This window comes from Aspergillus nidulans, chromosome VII, assembly GCF_000011425.1.
Source record: "Aspergillus nidulans FGSC A4 chromosome VII".
Classification (NCBI taxonomy): Eukaryota; Fungi; Ascomycota; class Eurotiomycetes; order Eurotiales; family Aspergillaceae; genus Aspergillus; species Aspergillus nidulans.
Genome location: NC_066263.1, coordinates 1429274 through 1451045, shown reverse-complemented (window position 1 = coordinate 1451045; position 21772 = coordinate 1429274). Strand labels below are relative to the sequence as shown.

The window sequence follows — 21772 nt, the reverse complement described above, 5'->3', positions numbered from 1 at the left end:
TCGTTTTGCGGTTGTTTGTAGGTTAAAGAGGTGGCTTCGTCGATGAGTCGGGATTTTTTTCAGGCTACCCCTCAAATCTGTCCGATAAGATTAGATAGGGCGAATGAGGGGGAGTTGACAACCCGCGGATTCAAAGAGGGTATTCAATCTTATCCTACCCGTGGAAAGATTCAGGCCTTTCAAGAAGTGACAAGATGAATAATAGGTTCCATAAAAGTAGGCGGGTTTTGAGCGTTGGTGTTGGTTGATGGCGCCAGAGAGTGGCTCAGTGCGAAATAAACCGCTGAAGTTCGAAGTCCTCACCCGCAATATCTTACAATCTTAGAATATATCACTCTAATTGGCTACAGGTATCAGAGATCTGCTTCAGCAAAATCTAGATTATGACTACCTAACCCGCCAGACGACCGTCAACGTACAGCAAACACATATTATGCACACGGGTAAATGCAACCAAACTGGCAAAAGTTACTTGTGATATAAGACAGTATGCATGTGGGGGTATGAGTATTGACGGGGAGGAGATCAAAATTAAAATATACATGTGGCCAGCACAGTGAAGTACAAAGAGCATATTACAACAAAATAGACAGAGAAGAGCAATGTCAACGAGATGAAACGAAGCGAAACGAAGCGAGAAGGTATGTGAAGAGCAAGAATGATAAACCAAATACAAGAAAGGTTAGGGATTAAAGAGAGAAAAAAGAAAATGATACAGCCCGTGGCTGAAGAAATAACCCAGCCATGCGATGCGCTCTATGATTTTGTGTCCAACCGAGTGTTGCGCCCCTTCTATAGCCCTGAAATGAAATGGGCATCCCAAAATACCGCTTGTTCCTTGTTTCTTTCTCTTGTTACCGGAGAAGTGTGATGCAAACCGTACCCAAAAATGATTAACGCCATAACCAAGTCAAACCGATGAGACCAGTGTGGATGTCGAAGCTGGACAAAATGCAGGATAGTGTATAAATGTATAGGAAAAAGCTCCTGGTCGCATAGCGTTCGTGATAGCTCCCGGTGATTCCGGATCACGCGGTGCTCTCCTCGCGCTTGCGTTTCTTGAGCGAGCGTCGGTCGACAGAGGTCTCTGTGCTGTCGTCCGACGCACTGGTGGCTGACTTGGTCGCTGCGTCGAAAAGGACGCCCATCGTCGATGGATCTCGGTCCTCATAAGTCTGGCCGTTGTTGGTGTCAATGACACCCATAACAACCGAGGTGGTTGCGGCGTGAGTCCTGGCGTGCTGGGCAAGGTTATCACTCCGGGAGAATTTCTTTCCACATTCACCACACTCGAATGGCTTGTCCTGAGTGTGCAGGGAACGGTAGTGGCGCTTGAGATGTTCCTGTCGGCGGAAGCGGCGGGAGCAAAGATTGCAGACGAATGTCTTGGAAGGGTCGTCTGTCAAAGACTGCTTGCGACCGCGGCGATTGACCGAGACAGGAGCAGATGTTGTCTCTGAGCCAGACGCGCTGACCACCGAGTTCTGACGAGCTTGGCAATCTGCGTGATCGCGAGAGGTGGGCTCAATTGCATTGTCAATGGACATCTGAGCCTGCACTCCTGTGAAAGCCTCTGAGCCGTTCTCCGACTTCCTGATGGACTTGCGGTTTCCGCGCTTCTTAGATGCCATGTCCTCCTGACTCTCACTGCTATCAAGCTGAATGGTAGGAAGACCAGGAAGTGCCATTTCTAGATCCTCGGACTCATCCATTCCGTGCTCGCTGAGGAACTCATCCTCATCCAATGAATAAGTTCCAAGGCGCTGTCGCTTACCGCCGAGATAGAATGTGCTACCGCTAGGGTGGAAGTCCACCAGGCGGTTCACAAACTCATCATCGGAGTCAAGATCCGTGAAGCTGTCAAAAGTAGGCAGTGTGCTGAGCGGGTCCTCGTTGGTAGAGGTGAAAGATGGAGTGGGATTCTCATGCACGGGCAGAGTCACGGCCTCGCTACCGAGAACCACCTTTGGTTCCTCATCATCACACGACAAAGAAGGCAAAGGAGGAAGCTCAGCAGGAGCGTGGTGTGCCGACTCTACGGTAAGTTCCCGAGGATCGCAGAAAGATGTGGCGTGTTCAAGCTGGAGTGAAGATTGTGATTGGCCGAACATGGAAGAAACTGGGGAAGGCGATGGGGAAAGAGACGGGCATGAGCTTGCCGAGAGGAGATCTGAGCCCTGACTTGAGATTGAAGGATTGTGAATGAACACTAAAGAAATTAGTACTGTCCACCTCTTGACTATCGTTCTGAGCACAATCCACATATAACTTACCAGGTGTCATCGCAGGCGAGGCCGAGCGCTGCCAGTCAACGCTGGCTAGGATCTCCGCATGAACGTCGCCCTCACATCCCTCCTTCACACCTTCCACTTTTTCCAAAGCAAAAAAGCTCTCTTGCATTGGGGTGTGAAGAGTACCGTTGGTCGATGGCGGGCTGCTCACGGAGCTACCGGAGGTGGAAAGAGGAGGCGTGGAGGGGAATGCATAGTAGTCGTTGCTGACGAACCTGGTGTCCAAGGGCATCAGAGCAGGCGAACCTTGCACAGCAAGCGAGGCCTTGAGGTTTGACGGCTGAGGAGAGGCGATCGGGGTCATGTTCATAGCTCCGCGGAATGCGTTGGCCGTGGCCATCTGGTGCATGTTGATGACCGTCGGAGCATAGTGCTCGGGAATGCAGTGCGGCTGTTGGGATTGCTGCTGAGCATGCGTGAAGGGCGAGACCTGGCCATAGTATTGCATCTCGGGATGACTGGAGTATTGAGGCCTCGGTTGTGAGTCGGCAGGGTAGTATGCGAATTGTGCCTGGCTGTTGGGAGCCATTGTGTATGCGTCCATTGTCCTAGACTGATTCTGTACTGCATTAGTATTGACCCGACATGGACCCTGGCAGAAGCACTCACATTAGATGATGGTCGAAAGGTAAGAAGAGCAGAAGCTGCTCTCGACCCAGGTATTATTAGATATAGTAAGCGTAAGTTGATATAGATTGAGGATGGTGCAATGAATGTATTAGTCGGATGCTCTTGCGCTCAGGTAAAGAATGATTGAGGCAGGAGGATCAGACAACACTTGAGAAGTCTGGAAGCGAGTCGTGACGGTGTTTCAAGCTTAGTCTCTCTCGTCTCTCAGACGTATGAAGGAAGGACAGGGACCTTTGTAGTGAGGCACCGGAAGACTGATGAGAGAAGAAGCGAAGCAGGAAATACAGAGAGTAGAAAAGGAAAGGAAACGAAAGACGAGGGAAGTCAGAAGTCTAAAAAGGGAAAGGAAAGGACAAACTGAAATAAGGATAGGAAGAGAAGATGAAGTCGCGGGGGAGGGAAATGAGAGAGAGGCCGAGTGGAAGGTTGGTGGAGGTGATGGACGGGCTGTGGATAAAAGAGTGTGATCTGCCTGTGCTACAAATTGCTCGGACTGGAGCCGTACTTTTAGCTCAACCTGATAAATTATATTATTATTATTACAGAAATAATTTTTTATTTTCCCAAACCATCACACCAGCCATCTGCTGATTCGGCGGGATGGTGTCATAAACCATAACGCCTAACATGCCTTCCTGCGATGTTATCTGTTCAGATCTCTTCTCTCTCTGGAGACAGCGGCCATGTCGAAATTTTGATTGATGCTCGTCCTCATGCACCCGCCCAGTTCCCAGGATACCAGTCCAATGGAACGACGAGATCGGGCTTGCAGCCTGGATTGGCAGAGTCCTGCCTCTCGCCCACTGAATTGTGCACAACATAACTCCAGCTGGCCGTTGCCATCGGATGCTGTGCTCCATTGCCCAATACCGCGAACAAAATGGGTTAGAGCGAGCAGGGTGTGGCCTACCGCAGAAAGACGGCCGGGGAATCCCAAAAAGCGTAAGTCGGTGGGGGGGAGGGGGCGACCGCGACGAGCACGAGTGGGCTTCAGGCCCCATTCCCACTTCCCAAATCCAAATATTAATGGTGGCTTCAAGTCAAATCCATTGTTACGGTACTCCGTACGGAATACGGATACTGTAGCGAATGCGGAGAGCGATCTAGAGACCGTGGCCATGGGCGCTGAACAGATTTGGACGGGTGTGTGCGCGTTCAGCAACAACCACGCAATGTTAGACAGTTTAGACAGTTGAGCAATAACAAAGCCATCAGCGCAGCCAGATCGCTTTTCTGATTTGTTCTACCGGTGTCTCAGTTTCTCGATGGATAGTTTATGTGTTGTTCGATGGCTGAGCCAGTTGCCAACTTGCCACAGTGTATTCGCAGCGGTTCCGAGACCTAAAGACTGCCAATGATTTTCGCTCCTTCCTAAAATAGCTCGCCAGTTGATTAATTGCCCATCCTCTCCGCCAGTCACGTTGTTTCCCTCCCCTCCCAGCCTGGAACCCAGCCAGCGTGAACCTGTCCAGTCTCACCGTCCACGGACTTGCCCGCGTCTACTGACGAACGCCCATCCATCAATGGTATTTCGCCAACGGCTCTCAAACGTGAGATACGTGCTGACCTGATTTTGTAAAATGGCTTATCGGCGATGTGCACTGACATGTGGCCAATCAACGGTCGGTTCGAAATTGAGGTGGACCCGCCTGGGTTTCTTCTTTCTGAGGGAGAGCGGGGAGCGAGCACTAGCCTGCAGACCAATGATAACGGCAGCGCAGCGACAGATAGCACCAACTGCACCGTCAACTCGTGGACCGAAAAGTTGGCTGCTGCTGAGGGAAGGATTGACTTGCCTGGGCGGCCCCACGCAGTGTGCATCCCGTCCGTCCATTTGGGGTCGGATTCTGATTCAACCCCAAGCCCAAATTGTGCAAAGAAAGAATTCCGGCGGGCTTGGGCCTATGAGCGGCCGTCTTCATGACGATGAGTGTTACGCTCGAGCCGTCGACTCGCTTCCAGCATGATCAGCAAGCACTCCCAGGCTTAAGAGGGTCTCGCTGATGGTGGATTGTGGACTGTGAACTTTAGAGTGAACAACGGCAAGGTCGATCAGAATTAATTTCCCGTGCTCGCTGCTGTGGGAGGATTGGTCGCAGTCGCACTGCTCGCCTGGCCCTGTCGAGTGCCACTAGAGTGCCACAATCATTGCAGCGTCGCCGCGACCGTGGGCTGTCCATCGGGCCTGCGCGGAAGACAAAGAAGAGTATACACCGACCGGAGTAATCAATCTACATGAGACCTATAGCAACGGATATTATTGTGGCGACGAGCGAGGTTTCGAAACCGTTTCCCCGGCCCAGTCCCACCGATTGCCCAGAAGGCAGGAATATCGCATGCAATCCTGGTTGGGATATCGATTAGTTGCATTGTCCTATACGCGTCTGACTTTGAAGCTTGCTTTCATATGATCCTGCTGCAGCCGACGAGACCGATTGCCCGCGGTTTCATCGGAGGAGGGGCTGTACTCCAGACAAGTTTGCTTGTCATATGGCAGGTACGCTGCGGAGTGCGCACCTTGCATATAGTATTGCCGTGGAATCACAGCTTGACAAATACCTACCAATGAGGCAAAAAATGCTCCGACAAGTGACAGATTGTAGAGACAAGATCCAGAGTAATCAAGGCGACTGTCTTGTAGTAAGTCACATATTTCCAAGTTTAGGTTGGACCTGTTCAACGCCGTCTAGACCGATCAGTTTGTCCGGCCTACTGCAGGAACAACTGCGGAGAGAGCGCAGCCTTGCAGCAGCCAAGGTCTGTCGGCGTTGCCCACCGACCAATCTTTGTGAGCAGCTGGCCCAATTTCAGGTTGGCGATTGCTTCATCGGAGGCAACGGGCATCGAGGTTGCTCAGAAACGCGTCGTCTACTGCAAGTGCCGGTCGCCATCAAAACAGTTACGCAGTTATCCCCGTCATGATCCGGGTTGTTCTGATTTCCTCTACTGGCCAAGCTCCAGCTTCGTTACAGAGTACGGTCTTACAGTTTATTCAAGGTTCTCTTTGTCAAGATGTCTCGACATCAAAGACATGTTGGGTTCGCCGACCATCGCAATAGCCTAAAAGCTGACTCCGAACTCGCTAGAGTTCCTTTCAACAGCTGCTAGCTTCGCCAATAGTTTACTGGTGGTGCATGGGTGGAATCCCAGACGGACTGCCGGTTAACAGCTCCGTGGCATTGTCGCTTTAAGGTCGAGGCTTGACCTTCATATTTGATCTTCGGTGGAAAAAGCAATCTTATCACACCGCTCATAATTCAGCTAATGCCGATAGCGCAACGATTCCGACTCAACCGCAAGCGGATTGAAGGCTGGCAACGAATCCTCCTTGTATGCGATGATCAGCAGCGTAGACCTTTACAGTATTCATCACCACAGTCTCTATATCTGCTGACAGGCACAAGTCTCCAATGGACGCAAAAAGACTGTCAAAGCTCGTAAACTGACAGTGACAGCCCCGGATCCGAAAGCAAGGGATCTACCCTGAGCCAAGCTGACCTGAAACTGAGCGAGCTGTCAGAGCTCAGGACCAGGACCGTGGATGAGATCCAACAGCACACTTATACTGCTCACGCAGTCTGACGTTGGTACAAGGGTATGTACGGTAAGGCTACGAGGGCACAGCCGCAGGTTACCAAGGCTCGTTGTACAGATACCACAATAAACTTGCGGGTTGCAAATCACTGCAGAGTTTTCCTGGTTGCCACTCACAGGCAATACATTGTTTGTGGGACGCAAACTTGATGCACTGCGCTGCCTGCACTGCATGATTGTGAATTCCAGATGCATGAGAATGCATTATGTTAAGGGCCAGAGAAATCGGACGCTGCTGCCTAGACGCTTGGCTAAGTGTAAAGAAGTTCAATAATGAAGTTTCAAGGGTCAGCTGGAGCCCTACAAGTCTCTCGCACTTGCCTGCTCCAGAAGCACTGCACAGTGCACTCACCATAACTGTATTTTTGGAGAGCGCGGGCCAAAGCGACCAGTCCAGCCAGACGGTCGACAGACCCCGGGGAGGTCTGGTCCCTGGGACCTCGGCTTGCTGTCAGTGGTGGGGATGATGTCGCAAAAGGGTTACATAAACACGGAAGTTCGGCGCTTCTTATTGGAAGGTCGCAACACTAAAGATAGGCCGGACCCCACTTCCCATCTCATTGGTGCTTTTGACACCAGGTACTTTTTTGACATGACGGTTCGCGCGGGACGAGGGCTGGGGATAGGACGGACGATGCATGAAAAGTGAGCACTTTAGGTCTTTGAAATTCGGATAAGCCTGAGACGGCACGGAGATGGTAAGGATACCAAGGGTGTCAAACTGGTGAATCTTGGATATCCAATTCGTGGTACTTTCTCTTCGGCTCGGCCCTACCTGCTCCCCAAATTGAGAATGGCTAGAGGTTCGACATTATTGGAGCTTGCAGTAATGAGAAGCCTACCGACGGCCGTTAGTCCGGATGTATGTTATCCACTTCTTATATTAAAAACCAGGCTTTGACCCTTCGACATCGTACCATGCAGAAGCTACGCCGAGCTAGAATAATGCTAGCTGCTCCAGACGCAGAGCTAGAAGGCTTCGAGAAGAAAACGGCCTACTTTCCTGAAGAATTCCAGTTCCACCTTTTTGATGAAGGCTCGGAGATATACCAGGCCGCTGTCACTACTGTAAGGTCCCGTTCCATTACTGGGTCCATCTCATACCGTCGCTGCGACTGTCGCGCAGGTCACGGCAAGTCATATTAGGTTCTCCATAATCATATGGTTCAAACCCGATGATTATGAAGCTAGAAGGCTTCCAGAAGGACACGGCGTGACATCCTTCATCCCCTAGCTCTAGCTTTACCTAGGATCTTGGCCGACACTATTGCTACCCACTCTTTCTAATTGAAATGGTAGGCACTCCGAGAATACGTACCGATAGAGCCGACATCGAGCCATGCTCTGTACGACTACGGAGCTGGAAGCTCCATTACTGACGCTAGAAGGCTTCCAGAAGGAAATGGCGCCATTCTCTCTACATACCGCTAGCGAGCCGAACGGAGTCGAAGTAGCAAGTCAATTACGTACTTGCCTTCCAGTTGGTGGCAATGTCGCACTACCTGCTTATTTCGACAGGTCGGTGATTGGGACTAGGGCCTCAGAATCAGGCCAGGCGCCATGCTGCGCTTCTCAGACTCGAGCTCGAGACCTCGAACGTTTGATGCCTCCACTACAATGATGCGCCGGTGTATCGCCGAGATTTGTCCTTGTAGCCTTGTAAGGTAAAATAGACGAATAAATAACCTAACAGCATTTACGGCAACTCGAATAGTAGTGTCAACGTTCGGCTGCGGGAACCGAAGAGTGAGAGTTGATTAACCATCGACGACCTGAACACTCAAGATTCACCGTCATTTCTTAGCGCCCAACGCCAAGAGGAAAACCGTTGTGGCACAGACGTTAGAGAATATGACCGGTCAGCAGAATATCCTTGTCGTCAGGGTCTGCATCAGACTGCAGTTTGCCTGGTCAGAGAACGATAAGTGATAGATAAGCGCTAACACTCAAAAGTAGGAGTAATGGCTTAGCCGGCTGATTGCGCGTATCTGACGACAACAACGGTTATCTATCATGATAGGATTGGGTGAGCTCGAATCTGACAGTCGCACCCGCGCTGAGGTGGAAAATTGTCGCTCTACCGCAGGTACCGACGCCGTACCGCGATGATCGACGCCGTCAAGCCGCCTTGCATGAATACGGTATGACAGGACGGCTCGCGCTCATCGTCAGCACCTGATTTTCGAGTCCCGCGGTGCGGATGAGATGACATGACAGGTCACAGAATCTCCACTCACGGCGGATAAACTAACAAAAGAGGATATCAAACCTTCCCAAAAATGCAGTCGGGATCGCAATCCGCGTGTAGCGATAACTGGCGAGGGACTTTGGCCTTGAATGTTGGCATTTTCTGGTGATCTGATACTCGTCGCGCGCACGAGGTTCCCTTCGGGCCAGTGATAGTACGCGAATATGACAGCTGCCTTCCCGCACAAGTGGGTGCCCGAGACCCGCCGGGTCCCTTACATCCGTTTCACTTTGCTTTGGGCCTTTTCGACGCTCAGGATCAGGCCAGGGCTTCTTCTTCACCTCTTGTTCTTCTTCTTCATCCAGGATAATCCCCGTATCAACTGTCCTGTCGGGGTTTGGTCCGCCGTCGCTCCGTCAAAGAAAGTTCTTATGAGAGTGAGATGCTTTTGACACGACCCAGCAAAATGGCGATTACTGGGCGCGTTGCACTTGACTGGTGTGACCGTCCGGCGAGCACGGGTCTAGTCGAAAGATTCTGATTGAAGATAACAAAAAAGCAAAGAAAAAAAAAGACGTTACGAAATGCCGAGCAAGTCGCTGTATCATCTGCTATCTGATACTGATTTTGAGAGAGCGTTGCCAGACCTTCCCCGTTCTCCCGACGCCTCATCCCTTCACAATTCAAGTAGAACAGTCGAGATCAGATTTGCGGGTCTACGAGCGATTTCCAGGGCCCAATTCGAGAGTCTCATTATGTTTGTGAGGATAATGGCGGAGAAACCACCGTGATGGGACCTGACCTGCATAATCACAGACATCCGGGCGGAAGGATCCGACCGTACCAAAGATACGATAATAAGAATCCGACGAGCTATCTGGGGCTACAGGAAATACGCGATATTGGGTTTAGGAGAGGGCATGTACGGGGAATGGGGACAGAGTGCGATGGTCTTACGGGTTGCCAGCCAGTGAGTGCTTCGTAACTCACAAACTCTCATAAGCCAAGCCGATAATTTGGTGGAGAGCAATGAGTCGTGATTCTTTGTGAGCAAAGTTAGAAATTGAAAGCGAGAAGCAAGCTCGAAATTGTCAATTGAGTTAACACTTGACCAGCTACAACAGTCTGAAACGCGCTATCGCCCTCATCTCCGCGCCTCCACCGCGTCCGCCGTCGACCACTCAGGTCACCCTGCAACAACCATCGAGACGACCGTCTGTCAATAGAGTCGGAATAGGCTTTGGATAGTGGCTTTGGAGTATTCCAAGAACCTTCCATTACCGCTGCTTTGGGTCTATCATGCGTCACTATTACCATTTGATGTTCAGGCTCGTCATTGCCACCGACTCTCGGTGCTGCCGTTGAATTCCAAATCCTTGGCCCCGTTCAGGAACCCGCTTTCACGTTCCAGAATAATGCCGACCCATCAAAATGGAACTTCAGTATCTCCCTGGTCGCGCCTATCTGAGTAGTTCAAGGTCCGTATTGTGTCGGCTAACAGTCTGAAGAGCCGGTGGCGCTAATAATAGCGTTTAGAAGTGTCCTGACAAATCCGATATCCACTGCGTTGTATGCGAACCGAAGGACGAGAGGTTGGGCAATGAGGGATGAAAATCACCATCCAGTGATAGGCCTACTGAACACTTAGTAGGTCGTTGCGGATACACAAGCTCAAGCCGGTCGCGACTTGCATTCCTGGCTACCCTTGCTGGCTAGAATGAGACTTACTGGAAGCGGGATGGACGACTGTCTCGATGCCAATCCTGGGGTAAACGATGATTCCTTAGCGGACCCGTGGACGTAACGTTCATTTGCCTATTAAGGAAGGTATCGTGCAACCTCGTGGGCCTGAGGCAAGGAATGGATCGTCTCACCCCGGAAGCTATTGGATTTGGACTCGAAGTTTCAACGCCTGGTCTCCCTCCTCGAACTGTCCTTTCGACGTCTGCAGAGGTCGATCGCAAAGCATGGGAATAGCCAAGGCGGCCAGATATCACACGTGCATCCCAGTTGGAGAAGGATTATCGGTGGAACTAGCCACTGCAACCACACAAAAGACGCAGAGAGGCCCGTGGATTCCATTTAGTCCAGCCCTTTAGTAGCGCAGCGGTGGATTCGGTCCGAGGAACTAGCACGAGGGCTAAAACTGCTGCTAGCCTCGTCTGGGCTCTGGTCCCGCTTTTAGCAAGGCAATTATTTTGATCTAAGCTTTATGCGGCAAGTTGTTGACTACTCGACCCGCGGTTCGAGCAAAGAGGAAATGTGGGACCCGGACTCATGGGTGCGCAGAATGCATCCCCAAGGTCCCTCAGGCAAGCTCCAATGGGACGGGGAGGTGGAGGGACCACTGCGAGTCCAACTCTTCTTCGCGGAAGCGATTTGCGGTGATAGCGGCGATAGGCTCGATGTGTACTCCGGCATCTCCAGGACTCCAGTCGGGAACTTCCGCTATAGGTCTGGAGAGACCACATTTATGGACAAGCTGATAGCGACTATTTTACGCAATACGAAGCCATAGATTGGCGGGCATCCGCAAGACCAAACCTCGACGAAACTACGAACCTTGTCAGTCACTATGGCGCCGCCACCGGTCAACTTTGTGGCGTGATAGAACTAGATGAAACAAAGTTGCAAGACACTTCGATTGACAGCTGTCTCTAATTGTCGGGCGCTCAGTGTTTCTTTCGATTTCCTCTCATCGATAGCCTGTGTCGACGGCAATGAGTACGGTGAGTCTTTGCTTTTTCCTTTCCCCCAGCAGGCCAACATTGGATGCCACTAGACTGGGCGATAACGAATTCTGCAGTGTCAATTAACACCTCACTGGACCCAGGGCTCTGGTGACCATGAACTCTATCTTCCACTGACGAGCTCTAGCGATTCAGACACGCGAGTGACCCCACTCCAGATCGCAATTTGCCGTGCTCTCAGGAGCGACGGAGACAGTTCCTATCCAATCGCAAAATTTACTACTGTACAGCTACTCCGCTTATCACGAGGCGAACTCGAGATGAAAAAATCCGGGACGTTCCATTCGCATGTCTTCAATAACGTGGGTCCCGAGCCAGCGTGTCTATGCCCGTCGCACGGAGCAGCGCAGTGACGCAGTCCCTGTCGGATTCTGCACGGGCATGAGGAACTCACGCAAGCCAAACCATGGACCATGATCGACGTCGGACGGACCATTGTCCAGCTTCAGATCTTCAATTTGCGCCTGTGATGATCGACCGATGTGACTGCGTTGGACACGGTCTCCGGCTCGTCTGGAACTCTGAAAATCACATATGAGAGCGAACATGGAGGTGAACTACTTCGCCTGGAGTGCCTCTTTAGGCAGTGTGCCTGCATGCTACGAGTCAGTACAGTACGCTGGAGTTGTAGCTAGGATTTCGTGGCTTCGTCAAGTCAAGCGAACAAGAACGAAACCAAGGAATAGACCCCAACGATGAACGGGCGAGTTTTACCGCACCCATGGTTCACGCTCACCGGCCGAACCCTAGAGCGCTACGGCGCTTCTTGAAACCGTGACAGATGTCCATGGTCCGTCACGGACACGCAGGCTTTGGTAGCTGGCACGAGCCCACGGCGCATATTCTCGCTAGGGATTAAGGGAGCGCTTCGCAAAACTATACTATTCAGTAGAAATGACTTAATTCTCTTTTATGTACGTGATTCGGTAATCGAAGACCTCGAGTTATATTTAGGAGCTGATGTTGAAAATAAACTTATACATACGTATATCTAGATATATATATATGAAGTCGTTATCTCTTGGTGAGCAAGTACCTACCAAATAGCCATAGGGTTAGTCGTAGTACAACATATAGTCAGGTCTGTCGCAGTAAAGGATTATTGTAGAGAAAGTCCCATTCATCCAATCAACGTACATCATCCTATATTTAAGGCTCATACTGTCCAAGACAAGTGATGTACCACACTGCTCTGCATGTCTCCGCCACGAGGATATCCGTACCCATTTTCCACACAGAACGGGACACTTTGCATCGCGGGCCTCGATAGTAGTCTCCCACCCCAGTATTCTGTTCAGAGAGTGTTAATTTCTTCGGCTCCCGATATTTTGTGTTATTATTCAGGGGAATTCCTGCTGAGGCTGCCCGGGGAGGTCTCATATAGGCCTCGTGTGTCCATCGAGACCCAGGTCCGCGAAACTTGACTTTGGGAGAAGAAAAAGGTGACCTTAATATAAGGAGACTTTGTCTTTTGCTCTACCAGGGACCCTAAACTCCGTTGGAGAAGTTGCAAATCCATTGCAACCATTGCATCGTGGTCAGATTTAAGACCGTGAACAAGTTGAATCGCATCATATCGCGATTAACTCACCTCTGCACAGTATACAAAGTTTGCTTAATTGGTTTCAATGCAATGCCGGGATGGTGAATGTGGAGGAGTAAGAAACAATTCCACCTGCAGTAATGCGGACGGATAACTTAGCTTTTATGCCATCGCAACTTATTACATAGCCAGATAACCCGATCTGACGGCTAAAGCAGGTGCGTTTCAGAGAATAGCGTTTCAAAGGTTAATATCTTAGATTAATCTGCCTCATTTTGCTTCTTTTCGCATGCTTGACTTCAATTGAACCGCCAAGCTCTATTGTCTGTAGAATATCTATACCTCCAATAAGATCCTGGTGTATAGAGTCGAATTTGGGCTATTGTGGACCAACGTGAGTCTCTTCGCTTCATCACCGTCTTGTTCTTGTTCCTGTTCCTCCCAGGTGGCGTGGGAAACAACTTGGGCGCAGTTTAACTGACATCAGAAGCGCAGCCAGAGGAGGTAGGGCTAGTCATGATGCAGCCTGATGTGGCGGCTGCATCCCCAAGAGATCTCTCGCGTGGCCGTCCTCAGTCGCCGTTAGAAATAGTCAACCTCGTCCGACAGCAAGCGAGCATGACAACCGTCGCGGTGGCACACCATGATAGACCAGTATGACTTGCTAGCTATGTAAGATGTGGCATCCTGCATGACAATCATGAGCTACGCGGGCTTCGGTTGAATGCCCGGGAGTTTTGCAGTCTGAACAAGAATACGAGAGATGGCAGTCTGCGAGATTTGAGCCGTGATCAGAGAAGGCCGGTCAGTCCATGGGAAAAGTGCTTAGTCGCTTCTGATAGGCAGGACCTAGATGCTTGCGTCCTGCTACTGACCAAAGCAATGGTCGTGCTTTAAGCTCCATCAACATACAGAGGGCCGTGACCTCTGACTCCTCAGGGACAGGGACGTCTCGTCTGAACACGGATGCTAGACTTCCATGATGTAGCTGTTCGTCCCCGCCAGACGGAAGGAAACCCCTATAACATACAATTGCGGCCCATCAAACCTGATAAAGACCTTTCGGGTCCTGCGAACTTGGTAATTGATACAGTACTGTCCCGGATAACAACCCATGTTATTTAGTCGGCCTTTATCACAAAAGGAATTATGTCTCTTAGACGCCTGTCATGGCGGCCAAGAGCCAACCGAGAAACAACCATCAAGTTAGCACGCTGCCCAACTATCACGCGATCCATTGCGACGAGAACGAGGCGACCGAGAAGGGAAAGGGAGAAGGGATCTTGAGCAGAGAGTCCCCGGCTTGCTGCTGGGTTATATCGCCAAGATCTTGCGCAGGACCAGGATTTACTCTGCAGAGATTCTCTCGTGGATAGATTTATCAGGTTGTTTTCAAACCTGGCAGCATGATAGCAGTCTTGTACAGAGCCAGAAACCTGGAGATTTGAGCTCAGGAGCTTAGAATATCACAGTAATGGCTTCTGGCATCATGAACCACATTCTGTAAAGGCTATTTACACTCACAATGAGGAACAGCTGCATCTTCCTGATGCTGCTGTTCAGCATGCACTACAACAGATATGAACTTGGCTTAAGGAGATATCACGTTTTGTTCTTAATCTGCATTTTGTGCCACCTATAATGTGAGCCGCGTTTGCTTTTCGTCTCTTTCTTTTTTCTTTCCTTCTTTTCTTTTATATTTTCTTTTCTTCTTTTCTTCTTTTCTCCTTTTCTTCTTCTTTCCCTCTGCATTTTTCTTTTTCTTTTTCTGTTTCTTTCTTTTTTTCTTTTCTTCTTTTTCACATGGCTCTTGCACAGCCATGTACCTTGTAATAGCAATGCTGTAGTTTGGTCGCAAATACTGGTCTTAAACCTATTCCCGCTGATTCTACTGAAGTTAAGCATCTGACCAGACTGTCGGCTTCCAGTTTGCTCGAACACGACCACGTCAGAAAGTTTACAGAGTCAACAATAGGGCCCCGTCTCCAAGGGTCCTGCGGCCGTCGTATGTCCAAACCACCATCTCAAACTAGGTCTATCTGCTTCATCTGCTTCAGCTGCTTCTAACACTGCTAGCAAACGATATTGTGGCCTTGCAATTTCTGTTGCTGGCTGAAGTATCATGCGTCTAAATAGACATGCCCCGGTGATCCTTGAAGGTTGACTTAGATTCTTGCTCCGTAGTATCTTTGAATCCTAACGTGATTTGACAATACTTCGCTTTGGTCTTCAGGAGAGAGATTACAGGTTGGCGGAAAATATGCGCCCAGGAGGCGCAAAAGCTCTACAACTCTTCCTTGTCTGGAGCATAGAACGATCTAGCCACAACATATCATACGAAGCGGTGCAACTTACCGGCAGTGATATCTCGGTGAGATTACGTGCTTCAGTGCTTAGCCCTGGCTTTTAATTGGGCGGAGGCCAATACTGAGGCCGAGGAGTTGCGTAAGATAGCATAAACCATAGGAAACCATCCAGGCTTCAAAAGTCCAAGCACCCCATAGGGTGCCCGAGATTTGCGTAGCCTACAAGAGCTCTATTGGCCAGTCAGAATGAGAGTAAACGAAACGTGGTGATCACAACCAAGGAGTCCTAATTATACCTAAGTTCTTGTGTCAAGTGAAGATGCACTCGCCCCTTCCGCCGAAAGTTTTTCACTGCTGATTCGTCTCACCTCAGTGTCACCCGACCCTTATTAGTATTTTTTACCTGAATAGCTCCATCAGGACTGACGCGGAGGTGGGATGACATAGTTCTACGTGCCCCATACTGGAATAACCTCACAATAATGACCTCTGATAACTACCAAGCCTGATAGATCGTGCAATTAAGGTAAGCAACCACCTCGTGTTCCGTTACTGGAACAACTCATCGTCAATCTAGTCTCACCGGGACTGTCTTGGCTGAGTTTTAGCATCTTTCCAGATCGCTGGCTCAGATGCTGAGCCTTCACCCGTATTTCGTGCAAGCAACCGACATGCGCGCTATAACGGGCTATGTGTACGCTAGGGCATGGTTCACAGTGAAAGAAATCCTAAGGCACATGCTATGCTCATCGATCAAGCGCGACCGACACATTCTCATCAGTTCCTGGGCTCCCGTTTTGAATGTTGGTTTCCCCTAAATTGATAAAGGTACTACTTCTCTCCTGCCAATCTCAAGGGTCTTTGCTCTTTGCTGACCATACGAGACAGGGTGGAACTGGTGAATCTATTTCGGCAGGCTTCGGCTCTGGAGTCGTCTACGGCACCGATGATGACGATCATTATACGGTACACAGAGCAGAAAGAGTAAAGAAGGGTGTAAGAGTTGATCCAAAAATGGCATCGACCATACAACAACGTTATGAATATATCAATATTGTACGACGTTTACCAAGTGTAAGGCCTTCATTGGCTTCACAGCCCTGGGCATTTCCCAGACCTCTACGAGTTCCGGACGGGAACATTAGCTACCTCGATTGCTGGGGGAGATAAGATAAATTAGAATAAATAAAAGAGCAAAGAACAAGATGGTCTTCTCTTTTCTTTCCAGTGGCGACTGGTCTATCTTGGCACTCGTCAGCCGTCATTATGATGCCAGGAGGGAAACTATAGTATATGCACGCCATTTGTCCTCTTATCTCGAATAATTCATACTTACTGTACCTGCTTTGGCTCGTTTGAAATAGATCTTCGCCTCTGTTTTTCTTTTTGGCTAGCAATATGTCTGACTTTTGGCTAACCGACCATATCCGACATCTCGTGGTGCAACCCGCAGATGCCCGCCTAAATCCACCAGAAGCCTATCTTTTCGTGCAGGATGGACTCATTATCTCCTGTGGGATACTATATGCCCTTACCTATGTGTTCTGTATGATGCGCGCTGTTAAAGATCGGGTTTTGCCTGGCTCGATCAAATACCTGTACGCTTGTTATCTCTGAGTTTTTGTCCCATGGATGACTGATCGCTTAATTCAGGTCTCTGACATTGGCGTACGAATTATACTACGCCTTCGCGACTACCTCAACCCGAACCGAGAGGATCTGTTTCCTAGTATGGTTCCAGCTCGACCTTATTTTCGTCGGGCTTGCTCTTTGGCGCGTTTACGACCACGATCAGTGGCGACGGGTTGCTGCGGAGATGGTCGTCTATTTCGTAACAGCGTGCGGACTGTTCAGGTATCTGGGCTATATCTATCCCGACGACCGCGAGCAAGTCACGGCATATTGGACAGGAATACTCTTACAGCTCCCGGTTGGCTGGACCTACGTGTATCGGCTGTTGAAGGATCGGTCTGTCCTGGGCCATTCTCTTGAGATCTGGTAGGTGGATTGAACTCCTAGTCCTAAATTCTTCCACCTGGTCCTGATATCGCTAACTGTTGTCGCAGGCTTGTGCGCTATCTAGGCTGTTTCACAGCTTACGGTGTCTTCATCTGGCGTTATCTAAACGTCCCTCAGAATTGGGAGTATGTGGGATCATTTTGGAGCATTGCGATTATTGTGGCAACACTTCTCCCGGAGACAGTGTATCCATTCTTATATATCTGGGTCTTCTGTGGGAACAAGTCTAAAGTTAAACAGGGGTAGGGTGTCTCCAAGTATGTTCGTCAGGTTTGGTTGGAGGTGTTGCTGTTTAGAGAATTTGAAGGGCCATATCTAGTAGAAGCTTGCACTGAATAAGGTTAAGTATATTAAGAGGCCATGTTCCATGATGGTCTAATATGGCTCTTCGTCTCCCACATTCAGAAGAACTAACAGTTAGGCCTATTTCCAAATAAGGCCGCACTGACATGCTCAGGTTGCCTTGGTTTAGAAGACAACAAGCATTATGCATGAAAACAGTAAATCTGTCCCTTGACCTATCAAAGGTTAACCTATAAGCAATTAAATACCCATGCAGAAAGCAGTATAGAAGAGTCACCTGGAAGCTATAGGATGATGGTAGGGGACTGTCGATACAGTTATGTTCGGGGAGACTTTTCTACGAACAAAATGTGGCCATGAGGTTACCAGACTACCAGTCCGAATTATTCGGACAATGGCTCTTGCATCTAATTCACCTTTAACGAAGACGGTAAGCAAAAAGGTAAAATAAAAAAAATCACCCTAAGGGAAGATCAACTACTTTTCCATATTGTAGCCTGCAGAGTCCTAAAGTCCAACTCCAGCCACCTACTGGTTTTGCATCCCTGGTGATTTTGGAGCAGCTCTAGCGGACATATGCGCTAATTTCCCCTAGAAGCGTATCATGGCGGATATTTGGCATACCCAGCATCTTGAGGTGTGAAACAAGCACAAGCACTCCAAGGGCGGATACGGGAGGGTGGGCGATATCGCTGTTTGAGACCGTGTCCCGACATGACTACCTCTCTTACAGTTCCCACCACCAAAGGCGATGTCACCGTATAACCTATAGTTTCTAGGTCGCAACCAGAACCACGGCGAACGGCTTCGGTGGCTGAGGGGAAGTAGTCTGCGTCCGCGGTGCAACGAGCTTCTTCCCCCGTCAGCTGGGCCCAGTCCTGAGTGAGAACAAGTCCAGAATGCGCGTGAATTGATATTAATGAGGACAAGGCGGGAGATAATCGCCGCTGCGGGAGGGCCAGCGCTGAGAAGGGCATAGAGAGAACTTGTAGAGGATTCCAATATTTCATTTACTAAAGAGACGTTGTGACTTCAGATTTGTGGCGTAAAAAGGGCACAAGTGTTGGATTGTTTGACGTTCAATATACGCTAATTTGTAGCACATAAGCCCTCCAGGTATAGATAGTAGAGGCGGAAAATAGAGTCATTCTGACCAAGGAGGGAAATTCAACACGCTGACCCGGGAACTTCCCCGGTCGCGGGGTTTTATGGGCATTGACTGAAGAGCTCGGTACTCACTGCATAGGCCCAATGTAGGATGGTGGGTGCCCCTCAGGATTCGTTGTTCCTAAATAACCGACTGTCAATCGCGGTAAAAAACATACATCAACAAAGGACGCTCGATTTCCCAACACATATTGAATGGTCTCTCTGACCATACCTGGGCCAGAACTACTGACAGACTTACATTCGCAGACAATGGTCACCAAAGGAGGTATATCCTGGGACATCAATGTTAGGGCACGTCCTCGACATCTCCCGGGTTCACTTGTAACAACTAACCCAATCAGGAATATTATGATCCAGCTAGGCTTTATAATCATCTGTACCTTGCCTTGCCGTGTGATCGGCCTTCTCGAAGTTCGAAACTGAGATTTCCCGGTGGAGGTTATCTCGAATTCACTGATATAAGAATAAGAAACAGTTCAAAGACAGTGAAAGGTACTATCTTATTCCGTTACAGTGACAGCCGTGTCTAGATGAGAATAACAACTGTGTTGCAACCATAGACCCCGTAGAGAGTTCTCTCTGCCTCCGCAACGGTGATATACGGACTAGGAGAGATACTTGAACGCCATACTGATTATCCCGTGAAGCTGCTGACAGCAGACTAGAACAAATGAGAAGGAGAAAACTGTGTCTCCTGGAGCCTTGACAGCAATACTGGAGTAAACAAGGATAGTAACAGCGGTGGTAAAATCAGGGAGCGGGTAAGCTACCGGAGGTTAAATAGGTCATTCTGGCCGAGATCTTGCAGTGCGAGAGGCCGCCGGTTATATCTGGAAGCCATCGCGGAACAACCCGCGGACCTGGTCCGACGAACAGCCAGATCTGGGAATGTCGCATCTACTTGAAAAGGGTTTAAAGCCACGAAAGTCAATAGATGCAAAATTGATGACAGACCAAGAGGTGCGCGGGAGTGGTCAGTAGCTTGTCGCTTAGGAACTGTTATCCAGGTTACCCAAACTATTATCCTGGCCAAGGAAATTGAACAGCTCTATTCACTAGGCTTTGAGCATCCATGTTGACAATGGTGAATGCCTGTACGCACGACTTGGTCGCTGCCTTCAAGGATCTCCTCCCGCAGCAACGGACGAGGCGCGCAGTCTCACCTCACCCCTCTATCTGCTGTGAAATTACTTGGGTCGTCAGTATCGCTAAGCAGATCACTGGTGCTGCCTCTCCAGCGGCTTATATCTCTAATCGACCGCTTATTTCTCTCCATGTCACTGGATGGAATATCGGGTCAGAGTTGTTGGTGGCCGCGTTCAGCAGCTTGTCGCCATTGACCCAGTTCGCCGTAAGATTCAGACTGGCCCTCCCGTTCGTCTTTCACAGCTTTAATGGCGTTATCATCTAGTCTAGGACTTAGGGTAGATGTCCACAAGCCAGCACGTGGCTTCTTAACTCCCGGCACTCTGGAGACCGAAACCGAGTGATGATGCCTGTATAGCGTGCATAAGCAGCGCCTGATAACCTCGAGAACTGCGCGGTCGCGACTATATCAGGGAGTAGCTATAGAAGAGAAAAGACCCTAGGCAGGAGAGTCAACAAAAGTCCAGTATATTGCTTTCAATGTAGATCCAGGCAATCGCAAAGCGATGGCCGTTCTGCTACCACTTCTACTAACAAGCGACACTCTCATCATGGTCAGAATCCTAAAATACAGGCAGATTGGGCCTGAAACATCGTGGCTGCTGACACCAGACTTGCCTCCCAATATACCTCGTTATCGACTTGATGACTCTCATAAAACCCCTGTGAGTTACGCAAAGCCTCAAAGCCATTTGCGGTCGCCCTTGTGGGATAAGAACCCGCCCGCATTCTTCTCAACAGTTGCATTATGGATAACATCAAGCACGTCCTTCACCGAATCAGCAGGCTGTCTCGGTCCGTTAAAGGTAGGCGAGTACTCCTGAAACTTCTTCAGCATTGCCGCCGCCCCGGCGAACTGTTCTTCGGTCACTATTGGAAAGAAAAAGAGAAGTTAGCACTTTGATCCCAAACCCTTGGGAAGCAACGCGCAGTGATGAGCAAGACAGACAAACGTACACTGCTCAAAAAGTCCCGTATTCACCATACCAGGGCAGACACTGAGGAAGAGCACTCCGTCGGCACTGAACTGGGCGCTGAATTTGGCAACCGCCATGTTGAGCGCGACCTTGCTGATTGTGTAGACGGGGGCAGTGGCCAGGTTGAGACTAGTGACAAGCTCGACGTCTGCATGGCCGCTAGAGATGGCGATGACCTTCTTCGCTGTGCCGCGGAGGATCAAGGGAATGAAGAGGTTAAAAAGATGGATCTGCGCGACGGTGTTGGTTCTGAAGCTGGCGAGCAAGTTCTCTTCGAGGGTGACTGGGTCTTTGCCCCTGGTGTAAGTAATTGCCCGTTAGACTTCGTCGATGCACAATGTGTATGATGTAGAAGAATTCTTACAGAGTACTAAGAGAGTCAAACTGGTCGTAGGTCGTGAGGTATGCAGCATTGGCAATGAGATAGTCAAGCCTTCCCCCGGTGATCTTTGATGTCTCGGCGGTTGCAGCTTCCAGGCTACTGTAGGCGTCCAGGTCGGCCTGGACTACGTGGATGTTGGTGCGGCCACTGAGTTCTTCAGCGACGCGCTTCTCGGTTCCGTCTTTGTTGCGGACGAGCGCAATGACGGTGTTGGCCGGGTTGCTTGAGAGGTTGGAAAGAAATGCCCACTGAAATAATTAGATTATGGTCATGGCAAGAGAGATTCTGCGTACCCCAATACCTCGCGAGGCTCCTGTGATTGCGTAGGAAGACATGCTGCTGAGGATAGATATAGAAGGACGAAAGACAGGTGCTTGGGACAAAGAGCAAGTATTTATAACTCTCAGCCATTTCTCAGAAAATGGTCTGATTTCAAAGCGTAGTTCACAAACAAACTATACAGAGCTTCAGCT

At 49.7% G+C, this 21772-nt stretch overlaps 4 protein-coding genes across 4 annotated transcripts, besides 1 other annotated feature; 2 read left to right on the top strand and 2 right to left on the bottom strand.

The window, feature by feature from the left end:
- Nucleotides 1-21772: part of a sequence feature (contig 1.26 403..389371(1)) that runs on past both edges of the window.
- Nucleotides 1029-3217, bottom strand: sebA (protein msnA; the record flags this gene model as incomplete). The annotated part of the gene is made up of 3 exons (XM_654164.2): nucleotides 2901-3217; nucleotides 2274-2844; nucleotides 1029-2209 (listed from the first exon to the last, which is right to left on the bottom strand). Exons 2-3 carry the CDS (start codon nucleotides 2833-2835, stop codon nucleotides 1029-1031), a joined length of 1743 nt encoding a protein of 580 aa, XP_659256.2. The 5' UTR covers nucleotides 2836-2844; nucleotides 2901-3217.
- ANIA_11311 (uncharacterized protein) lies at nucleotides 7434-7946 on the top strand (the record flags this gene model as incomplete). The annotated part of the gene is made up of 2 exons (XM_050612828.1): nucleotides 7434-7583; nucleotides 7815-7946. 2 exons carry the CDS (start codon nucleotides 7434-7436, stop codon nucleotides 7944-7946), a joined length of 282 nt encoding a protein of 93 aa, XP_050468700.1.
- ANIA_01651 (uncharacterized protein) lies at nucleotides 16701-17860 on the top strand (the record flags this gene model as incomplete). Its single annotated transcript, XM_654163.1, has 5 exons — nucleotides 16701-16900; nucleotides 16956-17300; nucleotides 17369-17446; nucleotides 17562-17578; nucleotides 17823-17860. 5 exons carry the CDS (start codon nucleotides 16701-16703, stop codon nucleotides 17858-17860), a joined length of 678 nt encoding a protein of 225 aa, XP_659255.1.
- ANIA_01650 (uncharacterized protein) lies at nucleotides 20623-21634 on the bottom strand (the record flags this gene model as incomplete). Its single annotated transcript, XM_654162.1, has 4 exons — nucleotides 20623-20810; nucleotides 20898-21214; nucleotides 21282-21547; nucleotides 21593-21634. 4 exons carry the CDS (start codon nucleotides 21632-21634, stop codon nucleotides 20623-20625), a joined length of 813 nt encoding a protein of 270 aa, XP_659254.1.